At 49.6% G+C, this 15904-nt stretch overlaps 2 protein-coding genes across 4 annotated transcripts in view; one reads left to right on the plus strand and one right to left on the minus strand.

The window, feature by feature from the left end:
* The window catches only part of LOC122363559, an 83794-nt gene that overhangs the window by 67596 nt on the left and 294 nt on the right, over nucleotides 1-15904 (minus strand). For all 3 annotated transcript variants that reach the window (XM_043332988.1, XM_043332986.1, XM_043332987.1), the window contains exons 2-3: nucleotides 13502-13897; nucleotides 11054-11182 (exon numbers count right to left, since the gene is read on the minus strand). In XM_043332988.1, the coding sequence (XP_043188923.1) occupies nucleotides 11054-11182; nucleotides 13502-13736 (364 nt within the window). In that variant the 5' untranslated portion in view covers nucleotides 13737-13897. The remainder of the gene's footprint in view (nucleotides 1-11053; nucleotides 11183-13501; nucleotides 13898-15904) is intronic.
* Nucleotides 2207-10036, plus strand: LOC122363561. The gene is made up of 3 exons (XM_043332989.1): nucleotides 2207-2820; nucleotides 6985-7233; nucleotides 7883-10036. The coding sequence occupies exons 1-3, from the start codon at nucleotides 2788-2790 to the stop codon at nucleotides 8507-8509; spliced, it is 909 nt and encodes a 302-aa protein (XP_043188924.1). The 5' UTR covers nucleotides 2207-2787; the 3' UTR covers nucleotides 8510-10036.

Raw genomic sequence — 15904 nt, forward strand, 5'->3', positions numbered from 1 at the left:
GGTTTTTGTTTTCTGCTCATAAAAATTGTGCACAACAAAACATCACATAACCGCATGTCTTCCTTTAAATACCTCATAGGTTTGTCCGAGAAAAAACATGCAATGGGCATGGCACATAATAGAGAAAGGGGATAATAACATAATGCAGCCTTTCGGCATTTCGAATGTAATGAATGCTTCAAGAAAGAAGACATTTGGTAAGCTGGTTTTTTTTTGTATCCACAAAAAGAATATCGGTAACTAGGTATATTCAACACAGATTATTTAAAAGAGTTAAACAATTCACTGCAGCTAATCTGTCGCACACCTCTATTACGCACCAGCCTGGATCCCTGACGCTGAAACGGCGTCAGCACCGGATGGACACTGCGTCGCAGCTCAATCCGACTCTGAGTTACGCTAATCCTAATGGCGCGCTGGCAGAACAATATATTACGCGGAGCAGCCGCCTATCTTTATCACCAGCCGCGAAACGCAGCGGCGCCCAAAGACAGCCACACTGATGACAAGGCTGCTATCTCTGAGATCATCTCCGAAACCGGATACCCTCTGGCCTCATTTTTAAAAGAATTTCTTCTCCGACTTTTGGTAGCCAGCGAAGTATATATTCCTGAGATGTGTTATCCCGTAATTCAACGTTTTTAGAAGGAATTTCGTATCTTTGTCTTGGGGACATGCTGTTCCATTATTCAGTTTTTTGAACGGTATATGCTTCACCTCTTGAGCAAACCACGGAGATGCACTTTTGCATTATTCAGTCCCCTTTCGTCCAGCATTTCATCATTGCGGATAGGGCTATAGGGTCTGCAAAACACGCGTGGTAGGAATGAACTCCTTGTAGCGATGAAAGCCGATTAATAAAATGAGACAGGACCAGTCTCATCACTCATCATGCTCTCTACTCTCGCCGTTCGCCGGGCCGACCCAACCACCCATCCGAACCCCGCCGTCACCGCGTACGCGCAGGAATGGTACGAACGCCGGCCACGCGTCTACAACAGGTTCGATTCGGAAGCCACACACGAGCCGGGTCCATTTGGCCGGCGTGATCGGCCGCCGCGCGGTCCAACATGCACAATCGGCAGCACGCGCTGTCTTCGGCTCCCCTGGACGATAATAAATCACTGAGCTGACCGGCGGTAATCCGCGGACAGTGGTCGCCGCGCTGCCCGACCACCGACAGATAAGCGCCGCGGCACGAGCCCGCCGGCGCGAGCGGGCACGCGATGCGGTACCTACAAGGGGTACGCGGTACACGGTACACACACGGGGTACACACATGGGGTACGCGGTGCACACGGGGTTCAGAAGAACAGTGAGAAGAACGCATTGGGTTCAGGCTTCACCTGAACGGCGAGGCCTCGAAGGTGAAGTAGACAAGGTGACACCGAGACGGTCGACACTTTTGGGCTTTGTAGTCGATGTCACAGAAATGCCGAATTTCCGCCGGGTATTCTAAAAATACCAATACCAAACCGGCATCAACTTAGTTTTATCACGGCTCTTCGAAGCTTCGAAATTGACGTCACTAACAACAAGCCTGTGTAGATGCAGATGAGTGCAGATATTCTCAGATTCTTCAGCGCATTAGAACGAAGCCAAAGTTGATTCTGCTAAAAATATCGTTCATTCTGACGAAAGAAAAGGAAAAAAAATGAAGCAAATCTATACACATTGTCATTCATGCTACTTTCACCTTGTTAAACTGTGACGTGGATGTTGCTGAATTAACAAGTAACTGTCGATCTTGCCTTCACGGAGATAATTAACTGGGTTCATAGGGAGATTTTCATTTTCATTCAAAACGGACCCGTCCGAGAGATTCTGGCTATCTGATAGCCCCAGCGCATCGCCGCCGGTCGTTCAGATTGGTAGGTTGGTCCCCCAGCCCTCCATATAGCTCATCCCAAACCACTACCGGACATCATTGAGAGAGACATGCCGCGATCGAGTACGGTCTTCAGCACCGTCCGGTCTGTACCGGGGTCGTGCCGTGGCCGGGCGTCCACCGGACGGTCCAATCTGCCGTTTGGTCGGCCATCCCACTTCTAGCGGAAGGCGGTTCCGAGGGCGGAGTCTTCGGACCGCGGACCGGCCTGGAACCGGCCCGTCTCTCCTCTGCTGCCGCCGGCACCGGGTCAGCGGGACACAGGCGGCGCCGACAGCAGCGGCAGTGACGTCCGGCGGCCCCCGGTGTTCAGAGCGGTACTCACGGCCCACCCGCGGTCACCAGGGGCGCCACTCACTCTCCGCTCGAGCTGCCAGACGCCCGGCTGGTACGGCGAGCAGGGTGTACAGCAAGGGTGGATCTTTTACCCCACGACAATCACACGCCGAGAAGTGCTAGCGAACAGTGTCGAGTCGCGCGAGTGGACAGGCGGAAGGTGTTGAGAAGTTGAAGCCACATACAGGTCACAGAGTTCCACTGAGCAGAGTATAGTGAGCAGCGGTGCCAAGTGACCGATTACTGCCAAGGACTGTCTGAGCTCACGCAATTGCTGAGGGTCATCTGACCAACTAGGAGGCACTGAGGACTGCCTGAGCGACGCGAGCTCGAGTCAACCGTCTGAGAGCCGACCCACGTCCCATTCTACGACGTGGACGGCCTCGTTCAGTGCTGTTCGCTGTGTGTAGGTGCGTGAGCAGCTTGGGAGTACCGACTGCTGGCTGCTAAACCCACGACATAGGCCTTCGGGGTCGGAAAATATCCCACGAGTGACGAAAAACGACAAAAAAACCACAACAAACGACGAACAGCAAACGACAAACGGCAAACGACGAGAGACGATGGACATACGGACTGTGCAACGGTTACTTGTGGTAAGTAGCAATGACAAGTCAAAAGTGATGCATGAACAAAACGGCAATCAACCTTGACGACCATCAACCGAATCTCATGCGGTGAAATGTATGCTTGAACATCAGGACAGAAAACGGGGAGTTTTTTCGGTGGAACACATGAAAGTTCGAGTAATAGGTACTGTGCTGCGAAATAGCATGTGCATATCCAATATCCATTATCCATGTTGATTAAAATAAAGTGAAAACTATTATCAATTATCGCGCATTATAGCATTTCGCATTACTAATCCGTTTAAAACAGTCGTAAAATGAAAGACAAACATAACAGATAACACCGAAAAACAAAACATGGAAGCTGATGCAATCTTAGGCTTAGGCTCATTGTACTGATCCGAGCCGGCTTTCTGGCTCTACACAATCGCTAGCCAGAAATCCGGTAAAGGCAACGTGAACGGACAGACAGTCGGGCAGAAAGACAGGCAGACAGGCGCCACATCAGCCTATCTCGCCTTTAGCGGTCTCCCATTCAGCCCTGCCCGGCGTTTCGAGGCATTCTACACAAAGAGTGCCCCAGTAAAACACAAGGGCACCTCTCGGCGAAGCGAAACTTCACGTGTTTCAGCATCTCTAAACGGAGGTCACGAGAGACACTGCCGACACGATCTGTCGGGTTTATTAACAGTGACACTTGACGAAGAGCAGCGGTGGAACGGGACCGCTATGAGCGGTTTAACGGCCAGCCCGGCACGAGATGGCGTCATCATCAACAGAATAATCACAAAGTGGAGTGCTGTGCTCAGTTCCACCTGCTTGCAGCCACTCCTAAACTCCAGCTACTGCCGGTTTCATAGTACTGCAACTTTCAAAGACAGGCAGCCAGGCGAACCAAAGCTGCTAGGAAGCCGGCACCTTGCTACGCTGAGCAGTGCTTTGAGGTATTTTTCTCACTTTGACCAAAAGTAAGTACCAAGAGAATCTGACGGCATGTGTAAATCCACTCTGGTAGCTCGCAACAAATACCGCTGCAAAAAGGGCATACCTATTTAAGTGCAAATCCATGTCCATGGTACTAAGCTAGAAAAAAGGAATTTACCGGCAAACTAGCATTGACATTATACACGTCCTACACAAATAAAGCAATGTCAGGAGAAGCATGTCCATATTTTATTTAGCTGTTTATGTACCTGAAAGCACACATACGCATGGGTCAGATAAAATTAATCCGATATCCCGCCCCATGGATCTCAAACCTAGATCATATTGGTTGATAGGCCAATACAATATCCATCATAAGATGATTCGTTGATATGTCACACAACAGCACACAGCTGACCTACAACAATTCGTCCCTCGAAACTAAAGGGAACCCCTCTTTTGCCGGCTGCACCCTCACCCACAAAGGAGCCGCAAAAATCGCGACTATAGGTACATTTACCATAAAAATACGGATTATGCGGCATGAACATCTGCCGGGCATTGTCGAACACGTTCCATTGCTGGGGCATTCCACGTCAAATCAAACACCGAAATCCGTCATCCCCTTCGATTTTTCTGAAAATTTGTAGGCAGACTGGGCATGGTTCAAAACTGAGTTACGTATAATATTTTCGAAATTTGATAAAGTATCGCTGAGATATAGGTCATCGAATGTAGCCAAAAATGCCACACATCAATTTTTTAAATGTCTATAACTCTGGTTCCTTTTCTGGTATCAAAATGATATTAACAGGGTCTTGTAGGCAATTGATAAGGCTTTGATTTTTAATTACAAAATTAAATTGAAGTGACCTTAAAATGCATTTGACCTTGAATTAAAACAGAAAAATTTAAATAGCAAAAAATACGTCACCTTCGATTCGGGTAATTTTTACATATTATGTCCGTCACAATGTTCCTAACCATCTGTGAAAAAATTGGAGTGGGCCATTCATAACTCTCGCGGCAAACGCCGTTTTCATGCATCAACATCACGCAACCGCGCGTGACCTTGAAAGACAGTCAAGCCATGCTTGCTTGTGTACACTTTCTGAAATGAATGATTGCTGATTAGTGATATCCCAAACTCTGCGAGAATGGAAATACATAGTCATCGTAGTCAAGCATTCAAGTTCCATAGTACAGGGTGACACAAAAAAAAAACGGTCATCATCAAATTTCGAATAACTTCGGAAGTTTTATTCAGATCATCACCAAACTTCGGCCACTTAAGGTCACACCTATGTAGCATACATCCACCAAGTTTCAAGTCTTCACTACGAATACTTTTAGTACAGTGTGTGTTTTACTGACGCTCCACAATGTGCTCCAGGTGAGCGCCACGGCGCTGCAGGGCGTAGGCACACTTGCATCCGGCGGGCAAAGTTGTCGATAACCCGATGGCTGTGCACTTTACAGAGTGCAATGGCCTCTGGAGACAGTGCTCAGGGGGTGTGCTACCCCTGAAACGTTATTCTTATCGGGTTATCGGCAACTTTGCCCGCCGGATGCAGGTGTGCCTACGCCCTGCAGCGCCGGGGCGCTCACCCGGAGCACATTGTGGAGCGTCAGTAAAACACACACTGTACTTAAAATATTCGTAGTTAAGACTTGAAACTTGGTGGATGTCTGCTACATAGGTGTGACCTAAAGTGGCCGAAGTTTGGTGATGATCTGAAAAAACTTCCGAAGTTATTCGAATTTTGGTGATGACCGCTTTTTTTGTGTCACCCTGTAAAAGTGTCTCAGGCAAACGGTATTTTGCGGTGAATTTTGAGCCGTGTGGAAATGCATCAGGAAGCCCAAAATTCAACGAAAACATTATCACGCAACGATATCTTCACGTCTTTTTATCTTCACTATACGAAAGAATATACATTTTTGAGTATGTATGGGGAATTTCTAGTTAATCCAATAATAAATATGGCAGTTAGAGACCTGCTAAGAGTAACATGTCGCCGTCTGAGGCGGGGTCGGCCGACGCGGGAAACGCAGCAATCACAATTTTGTGTTTACACGTTCATATTTCAATTGTTTACGAACCGATTTTCAAAATTCTCACACCATAATATTGCCTGTACATTTCTTAGTCTTTTCACAGAATTTGACGCGAATCGAACGTAATCAGCGGTAAGGAGCGCGATGTAAAGACGGAACCGTTCCGTTCCGTCCCGGCACAGTCTACAATTCAGGCGGCGGCTAGCGGTCGGCGCCGGCTGCCGAGTCGCCGCGGCGACAGGATGTTCACTTTACACCGCTTACTAGACCAGTTGTGAACCGATTTTCTTCTTGCTTGCACGATGAGATGTGCAATTCAATTTTGGACAGGTAGCTATAATTAATTTCGCATTAATACTATGAGATATTGGCGAAAAACAGGAGGGGTGGGGCGAAATCCACTCTTCCCCCTCCACTGCGCGTGCTAACATACGTTTGCATATGTGCCATTTTCTTCAAAACTTATGAATGGCCCACTCCAATTTTTTCACAGGTTGTTAAGAATATGGTAGGCAATAAAATCTATGAAAATTAGCTAAATCGAAGGTGACGTGTTTTTCGCTATTTCAATTTTTGTGCTTAAGAACAGAGTTAAGCAAATTTCAAGGTCATATATTGAAGTAGGTGTAATTCTAAACAAATGCTTAAGAAATTACCTAAACAGTAAGGTTTATTTCATTCAAATCAAACAGGTACAACCAAAGTTATGGTCGTTCAGAAATATAAAGATGCAACATTTTGTAAAAATTCGATGCCCTATATTTAGAAGACCTGTGGTCAGAATGTGCAAAAAACATGAATGTAATGTTCGGGGCGACACAGGAACTCGCTCACAAATTTATAATGAAATCGCTGATGGTAAGGTGCAAAACAGCCGATTTTTGTTCGATTTGACGTGGAATGCCCCTGCTGTAACATGGTATAAGTGAAAAAACGTTTCATAGGCAAAGCTAGTGGGACTGTCGTGCACCGAACAGAAAGATGGTGACCTTTGTGTTAACTCGTAAATACTTATCGACACAAATATCAGTGTTGAACGATGCCTAGTACCTAGTTCGGCAGACTAGGTCAGTTACACGGCGGTTTATTGATGTCGAAGCTGCAATAATGTCGGCGTCCGATAGGCTAGAGAAGTGCACGCAGCTTATTCTGAGCGCACGTAACTCATTCTAAAGGCACGCAATTTACTCCATTCCCTCCACATTTCAGACGCTTCTTCTACTCCTGGCTGTTCCTCAAACGGCCTACGGACAGCGTACTCTACTGGCGCGATTCTTCAACCGGGTCTACAGCATGTTCTCCAACCTGATCGGCGGCGAGCGGCTGTGTCCGGCCGGCGGCGGGCTCATTGACCTGGCCACACTGATACCGTGCGGGGCCGAGCTGGCGGACTGTCCAGCCAACCTGGCCTGCCAGAGGGTCACAACACTCTGCAGGAACACCCTCATCGAGGTCACGGTCAGTATACCTCGATATCCGCAGTGTATACCACCTCGGCAGGGTGGCAAATCTTGTGACCCTGTATAATCGGCTGGATCATTACGCGTTGACTCATTTATCGCCCGTCGTTGCACCTGACCCAAACTCGGCCACTATCGGCTGAGATAGACGGCCGCTGCTGGGAGATAAAGACGGCCTGTTCCACAGCTCTCTGGTCGCGTTGGCAGAGAAAGATAAGAGATATCGGGTCGGTACCGATATGTCACTTGACAGCGACCGTCCCGAGAAAACGCTTCTGGTGCCAATGGAAACAAAACGTTGATGACGATGAACAATAAAGACTCAAACATGCTGTCGTTAACAAATGAAACTGCTGAACTCTCCCTCGCTGTATCGCATTCCGTATAGCCCTCCCTTACATCAACTCACTCAAGCTTCGTTCTCTTTATGCCGCGTATCTTACGTAATTTCCTATGTGTTGTGCCCCTGACATCCATCCTCCGTGCCATGTCCCCGAGCGCCCTTCCTGTATTGTGCAGTTCAGACTTCAGACATCCTTCCCTTTTTACCAAACAGTGTTTTTGACAATCTTCACATGTGCAGCTCGTCTCTGACCTCCCTCATCACAAACCGTATCTGACCGCCCTTCCTCTCTCGCTGCCCACAGACCTCCGTGTGTATGCCCGTCCGTCGGCGCGGTCTCCGGTGCGACACGCACAGTGAGTGTGCCACCGGCTACTGCCAGCCCGGCACCGGCACCTGTGAGTTCCAGTCCTGCCGGCCTGGCGAGCTCTCCGTGCGGCTCGACAGCAGTTGCTACCGCTTCCAGATGGACACCGGACTGAGCTCGTACGCCGCCGCGCGCCGCCAGTGCCGCTCCAGCGAGCGGGGGCTCGGAAGGCTCGTGAGCATCAACAGCGCCGCCGAACAGGAGGCCGTGCGCTGGCTGCTGGCGCGCGCTCTGGTCACCGGTATAGCCAGCCGGCCCGTGTACCTCGGCCTGTCGGACGCGCGCCGCGAGGGCCGCTTCGAGTGGCAGGACGGCTCGCCGCTGCTCTTCTCGGCCTGGCGAGGAGGAACGCCCGTCACGGCCGGTAACACGGCCGACCGTGACTGTGCCGCCATGGATCCCACAGACGGCACATGGGCGGCCACCGACTGTGCCGCCTCGCGCGCCGCTGTCTGCGTTACACCGCTCGATCGGGTCTCTAGGCTGGCCTCCAGTGACGCATTTAACGCTGCGCTAAACGGCCTCCTGCCCAGTGACTTCCTGGGCAACGGATTCACCCTGTGATCGCCAGCGAAGGACGATGGACAAAGGATTCACTCTGTAACTCTTCGATGTAGAACGATGAACAACGGGTTTACCGTGTGATCGACGACGAAAGGACAACAGATAAAGGGTCCAGTGTCTCGCCGATGTAGAACAATTGACAACGTGTTGCCGCTGTGTCGGGCGGCGGTAGACAGTGGGTGGTATTGTGGCTTGCGTTGTGCAAAGGACATAGACCGACGGTTGAAAGAGGACCGTGGATCTAAGCGGTGGCGCCACCTGCGTCAGGCCACGGCCAAGACGGACAAACGCGCTGGTCATCGTTCGTGCCAGTAATTGGGACCTGATACGGGTCGGTACGGCTGGAGGCCCGCATATAGGGCGAGCTTCGCTGAGTGAGATTATAGAGTAGATCATGGTAAAACCGCATGATAATGTGTCATGACAGAACAGCATTTGCGCGTCGAAAGCTCAAATGAGATTAACTATGCTTAATGACTGCAGCAACTTCCTCTGATCAGCACTCCTCTTATTGGAATTAGTTCACTTAGCTAAGGCATTGTCCGTACCGTACGGCTTTCGTCTTACAGCATGACGTTTTCCACCCCGTAAAATATCCTCGCTCGCCTGGTATAACGTCATACAGCCGGTGCACATGTGTGCTCTCCGGACAGGCATGTGGTGCTATTGTGAGTCGCATGTGACAGTCCGCCCACGTTCCACCCCCGCCCCCTCTTCCCCGCACCACGCCGACGCGAGGCACTAAGGTCACAGGTGGCTCCGAGTTACTGTCTGGTCCCAGGAGGAACTGCTATATCTGTACTTGCAATACGGTGCCATTTGGGAATGCGCTAAAACCCAAATTATGGAAATAAAGGTGGGTGGTAACTGGTAAATGTTCCCACTTGACCGCGATGCGGACTGGTCACGTTCAAGATGCCAACAGACGCTCAAAACTTGTCCGGGGAAAGTTGGTAAACGGGTTATTTCCGAATCGGCCGAGTGAACTTTAGGCGCACGGACTTCGCTGCCAGTGAAGACTGTTGAATGTGTTCAGAGACCCATTAGTCGCTCTTGTTGAACGCCTAGGGTCTGTAATGTATAGGAAGTGTGGTTAAAATGTTTAATTTATTTAAGATATTGTATATGATAAACAGCATGTCAGATATTATCCGTGAGTGTTGTTATACTCCACTTCGCTGCCCCAAGGTAGGCACATCATTCACACCTCCATAAATAACGCGGATTCGCGGAGGCCAACCGCCCCTCACTCACGTGTGCTTTAGATTACCGCCGTGTAGCCTGAAGCGCCGGTATCTGCTGGAGCTGCCATACCGGTAGAGCCTCTCTGAACCGTTCGTGTCCGGTTACAGACACCGCTCACCGAGCCGAGAGTGACAAGCCGGCCGGACAGCCAGCGCTGCGAGCGCCGATTTTACAGAATAATGGTCCGACCTGTCATTGCCGGCGTGTGTGAGCGGTGCAGAGGAGAATCGTTCGTCAGTGAGATATGAACTGCTGTTTCCGAAAATAGAGTCAAGCCGTCGCCGACTTGTCATGTTTCCAGTGGTCTGAACGGAAGAGATGATGGATGATCAGCAGCATGTGAGATGTGTGGGTATGCCATAGGAGGCATTGGGCGGAAAATCAACACCACGCGATTCCCAAAAACAATTTCGCTCAGTTCAATACGAAACAAGCATCTGAGCAAAAATAAATACGCTGCCTCCATCTTCACAGGCATTTTCTCAATCAGTCACTTACAAAAACAAAATCGAACACATTGTCACCGAGTCTTATGGAACATAACAGATGTTAGCGGCTGGACAGGGACGGCAAACATGACACCACTACGACAGACAATATGATTATCCAATATCCAAGGCTGTCTGTCTTCGATAAACACTCTCGAGAAGTCTGGTCGTACTTCGGTACTTGCTCGTCAGTGTGAGAGGCTATTTATCTAACCTGTACTCACAACACAAGCACAAACGCTTGTCTCTAGAACTGACCAAAAGCTTATGGACGTTTTCAGTGGACAGAAGTTAATCGCCAAAAGCGGATGCCCCCTGACCTACCGGACCTGTAATTGACAAAAACATGATGAACGATGGAACTGCGATGCAATGCACATCCGGTCGAGGAATCATAGGTCCGGCTAAAAATGAACGATGGTTGTGAGCTTCTGTGAAAGCTACGACGCAAGCTTGTCAGATAGCACTGATGTAACATTTCCAGCTTGCTTTCAATGTTGCTCACTCAGTTTTCCATGATTTATATGGGAACAGACATGTCTTGGCGCAAAATTTACCACTGAGTTTACGCTGCAGCCAAGTAGCACATCATGCTCGTTAGGCAAATGCACGAGACGCTCAATAATCACGAAAATGTTCGATCAAAACCTTTAGAGCCTGTCAACATCAATTCATCCATTATACCAACCCCAAATGGGCTCACCAGCTGTGCAGCTAAATTGAAACAGCGAGACTGCAGCGACAGCTGGCTATCCCCATCTCCCCAGTCCAGTCCAGCCCAGCCCACAGTGTCCACCATCAGGGTACTCACCGATCACATATTCGAGGATCAGGTTCCAGCCGATCACAAACGCCACGAACTCGCCCACACAGACGTAGCTGTAGACGTAGGCAGAGCCGGCCTTCGGTACGCGAGCGGCAAACTCGGCGTAACACAGCGCTGAAATAGAGTGGAGCGCGTCAGGAGAGGGAGGGGTACCTCAGGGGGAGCGAGGGAGCACGGCACGGAGGATCGGGGAGGTTGGGAGATTAAATACACGACACGGAAGATCGGGACACAATCGGATGGCGGGGTTACACTGGAGGGGATGAGTGCGATCAGTGTATTGGCTATGCGCCCTAAACCAAGAAGAAGAAGAAGAAGAAGAAGCAGTGAATTGGAACTTGTGGCGTCAGTAGGAGGTTACTATAAGTAAAGTAATCTTGGGAGGTTACTACGTTTGGACCAGGTGGCCACGGCGATGGCGGTGGTGTGGCAGTGCTCAAGTTGGCAAACATAAATTTGCATTAACGAATTTATGCTTTGAACCAATCGTTTTCTTTTTTGCGGGCATGTCCATGAGACTACAAACAAACTATCACGTGGAAACAGGTGAGAGGACTACCCGTTTCTGCTTTTACAGACACCATTTCTGTAGCTGGCGGTGCGGTTGTGTAAGTTGGATTGCTGTTTTATGTATAAAAGTGTTTTGAGTTACAAGTCAACACATCCCAGAGGCTCAGTAAGTCATCAAAGCTCAATAGCTTATCCACAGACCCTGCCCCGGTATCACCCTCCTCTCCGCAGCCTGGTCAGCTGATCACTGATAGTGACGTCACAGAGGGGCCTATCGGCCGCCGGGGCCGCCCAGCCACCTGTGGTGAGACAGCGGGGGCCTATCTGAGCCGAGAGAGGGAGCGGCCGTCGCCCACCTCCCGGTCGAGTCACGGGATCTTGCGCGGTACTAAAATCAGCGGCCCTCTGCACTAAGCCGGACAACGTTTATATGTATATATGACCTTAGACACACATAGGCTGAGATCAGGACAGTCCGGCACTAGATAGGTACATGTTAATCTTTACGAGCCCCCGCCGAGTCACGCGACCTTGCAGTGTGCAGTGCACGGCACTAACATCAGCATTTTCTTCTACTGTGAAGCCTGCCTTCCTTCAAAGGTCAACCCTGCCAGCCCTCCGAAGCGAAGCACAGCCCCATCACAAAAGCTATATCACATGTTTGAGAGTGACTGAGGCAGAAGAGGAGGGCGGGGTGGGGGAGTAGATATCATCACGTGCCCGAACGATATCAGACAAACTTACGCACGACCACCCACTCTGCGCGTGTTTTGTTCGGAGTCAACATCGATAGGTTACACGATAACATCGGTTCTTAAAACCTCTCTCGGGGTTCTATCACCAAAAACTTAGAGGTCTAGTATCCCAGGAGGCCCAGTGAATTTTCTCCCCAGCGTTACCACCTGGGTGTGCCACTGACCGCTCACCGGCCACGCAGTGCCCATTCCCACCCAGTAAGTCGGAGCTGATCAAACAGTAAATTGGGGGAGCATCACACGGTTATCAGTCGGGGCTCGACATTCTGGCGACACCCCCGGCTGCTCGATACAGCGAATGTGGTTTGTCGATGTGAACAAGTGTTCACATCGCTATAAATTCCTACAGGTGTTGCGACTGCCGCGCACCGCTGAAGTGAAAATACGAGATATTCGACGTGATTTTCAACGATCAAGAGACACTTCGGCACTTTCGGCAATTATCTTCTTACGGCATTTGGTTACGTAAACGTACATAATTAAACCGGTGCTGGTAAACACGTATCCGAACTGACGAATCCTGGGGAGGTAAATAGACGATAAACCGAAATGCGTAAAAACCATTTCGCGTATAATGACCGTTTCATGTATCTGGACTTCAGCTAGTACTGCCAAATCCTATTTACGCTATTTATAAGGCTGGGTTCAAGACCCAATGCCGCAAATAGGAAAGCAGAGCACCTTCGAAATGCTGCTGGAGTGTGCTGCTCTAAGATCAATCATCCCACTTATCTTTTTCACCCCGTGAGGAGCCATGGAAGTCTCTCCTCCCACTCAGCTTTCGATGGCAATCTTATCGGCCTTTGTCGTAAAACCCTATCCCCCGGCACCTTTGCCAATCGCAGCTCTTCACGCCCGTCCTTGACCAGTCAGCGACTGCGACAGCTGTACGGGGTTGGCAACAACCGACTCATTCCAGTAGGTACCCGTCTTAGAGCTACATCTACATACAGCTGACGCAAGAATCTAACGGTTGAACAGGCTTACATAGAAAAGAAATGGCACAACAACCTAGCACGTACTCGCCTGGCTTCTGATCGTTTCGGGCCAGCCTTTCCTTCCCCGCTGCTCCTTCACATAGCCCTTTACAAACTTACCACGAACAGGGAGGCGTGGCGACCACAGTCAATAAGCTCATATGCCCTCCACCCCCAGCCCCTTCACTTACCGGCGAACAGTGAGGCGATGGCAGCCACGAGGAACGAGATCACCACGGCCGGGCCGGCCTCAGTTTTCGCCACATCGCCGGCCAGCACGTAGATACCCAGTCCGAGCGTGGATCCGACCGCCAGACAGCACAGGTCTACCAGGCCGAGCACGCGCGCCAGCGAGGTATCGGCCATGTGGTCCTCCTCCACGGCCTTGCGACGCATCAGCGTCGACATCAGGCCTCCGGAGGCCATGACGGCAGCCGGGCGGACGAGCGGCGGCGGGCGGCGGACGGAGCGGGGCGGACTGACACCTCAGCGGCACCACGGAGCGACTGCGGCCGCCCGCCGGACCGCCACCGGGCCGCTCATAGATAACCGCCGACAATCAGAGGGCAGAGGCGGGCGACGACCACCTGTCGGGGACGGACGGGCACGGCGCTGGTCACAGAGGGGCGCAGTACGGGACATGGTGTAATCGAGAGCATTGGAGTAATCGTGTCGCTTTGTTTTGACCCTCGCAATAAAATAGAATCTTTTTTAAATATTGAGAAGGCATCGATTGAGCATTCCCTCATTTTCCTTCTAAAGATAAAAAAGATAAAGATATCTAAAGAGTGTCACGCATAACCGGAAAGCCGATAAACTTTCAATGTCCTCCAGGCTATCAATTTACACGTCCTTCCCCGCAAATTCCATGACACTAGATCAAATGACCTTGACCGGCACACCTACTGGGACTGGGGAGGAGGGGGTTATCCGTCTCCTTATCGTAGGTTTTTCGTTTTAGTGGAAAACCGCAGCGCGCATTGCCACAAAATTTGATACGACTTTTCCCTCACCAATTTTGTACTTTGAATGCAAATTATGATCTCGCATATTCAAAAGTCAAGTCACCAGGTCACTTTGGATGACCCAACCTCAACTAACTTTTTTGCAATTTTGTCACTGTGTCAGAGCCACAGTAGACGACCGAGCTCTTTGAAAGTTGCAGGATGTACCCAATAAGGCTATAAGTAGGTATAGGTACCTACAAGTTGTTTATTATATATCTCAGAGTTTTCTATCATTGGCCAAAGCTCAGGTCAATTTATTGACCTCTTCCTTGTAAGTCAATGGGGGGGGGGGGGGAGGGAATCAAATGCCTTATTTTTTAGTCCATTGAAACCAAACCTAGCCTAACCCAACCTTATCAAACCTAACCAAACTTTGGGGAAAATCGCCCCTAGCCCCTGGGCTCCAAATTGAATAAAAACCACACCATGTTGTCACAAACCATATGTCTAGAAAAGTGTCCATACCATCACTTACCTCTAAAAAAGGCAAATTATCAGCAGAAATGCCAAAAGCTAACCAAACCTTATGAAGCCTTATATCAAATATTACCCACCTTCTACCACACTGGTTGAGTACAACTTATAAGTGTTTGCGTATTAGTACATCAATGCATTGTGTCATTTTATCAAGCTAAAAGGATGTGTTCTTTCCTTAGCTTTTATCTTTAGAATTCCTGCAACCTGCAGTTCTGAGAGGGTGCTAAAGGCTTGCAAAGCCCAAACCTAACCAGACCTTCAGTAGTTACAGTGGCCAAGTCATCAAATACCTACATTGTCAAACTACCTTTGCACTAGTTGCCTGTTGCCTTATTAATCAAAAGCTGGTTGCATGTAAACATAAACAAGTTGCATGAAACCCATCCTACAGTAGAACTCTACACATATTTTGTTTTAAAAATACTGTAAGTAGGCTTTCATGTACTTCAACTACAAAGTGTTATTTAACCCAGGCAGCAAATTTGGTCTGAACCATAGCTGGTTTTACTCTGGCTAGCTCCGGCATTCGCTCCAGCCAAAGCACGGGCAAGGTCTGGGGCTCTACTGGAGGCTGGAACTGACATATGATCCTAGTCCAGAGCTTACCCACACCACAGCCGGATTCTGGATTTAAGCCACATCAGCTGTGCCATACCTCAACCATACTTCAGCCACAGTAATCCAGAGCAGCTACGAGGCAGCCAAATCTGACCATAGGGAGCCGGACTTGAGCCGTGGCAGGGAGCCATTGAGCCAGACTTGGCAGTACGAGACCATACCAGATCAGGAGTGCTACAGCAAAGGCTGGCTAACCAGAATAGAGCCATATCAACCCAAACCCCGGCTCTGACGGGGTTCCCTAAACACCGGCCAGTCTAGCATTTCAGAGTTGCCGCGGCAAAACAGACTTGAGCCAAACCAAATCGCTGGCTGGGCATAAAGTCCCTACCCATATAAATAAGGCCTTATTTTACAAGTCAAGCAGAAAAATGGGGTGATTGTAGCACTTTCAGCCCAGTATTCCATCAAAAAGGTCATCTAATTCAAAAGGCTGGGAGCTCGTCAAGTGAGGATCGACCAGGCCAGAGCCTTCCTAATCCTATCGTATCA

Source organism: Amphibalanus amphitrite, unplaced genomic scaffold, assembly GCF_019059575.1.
Source record: "Amphibalanus amphitrite isolate SeventyFive unplaced genomic scaffold, NRLGWU_Aamphi_draft 000627F_arrow, whole genome shotgun sequence".
NCBI lineage: Eukaryota > Metazoa > Arthropoda > Thecostraca > Balanomorpha > Balanidae > Amphibalanus > Amphibalanus amphitrite.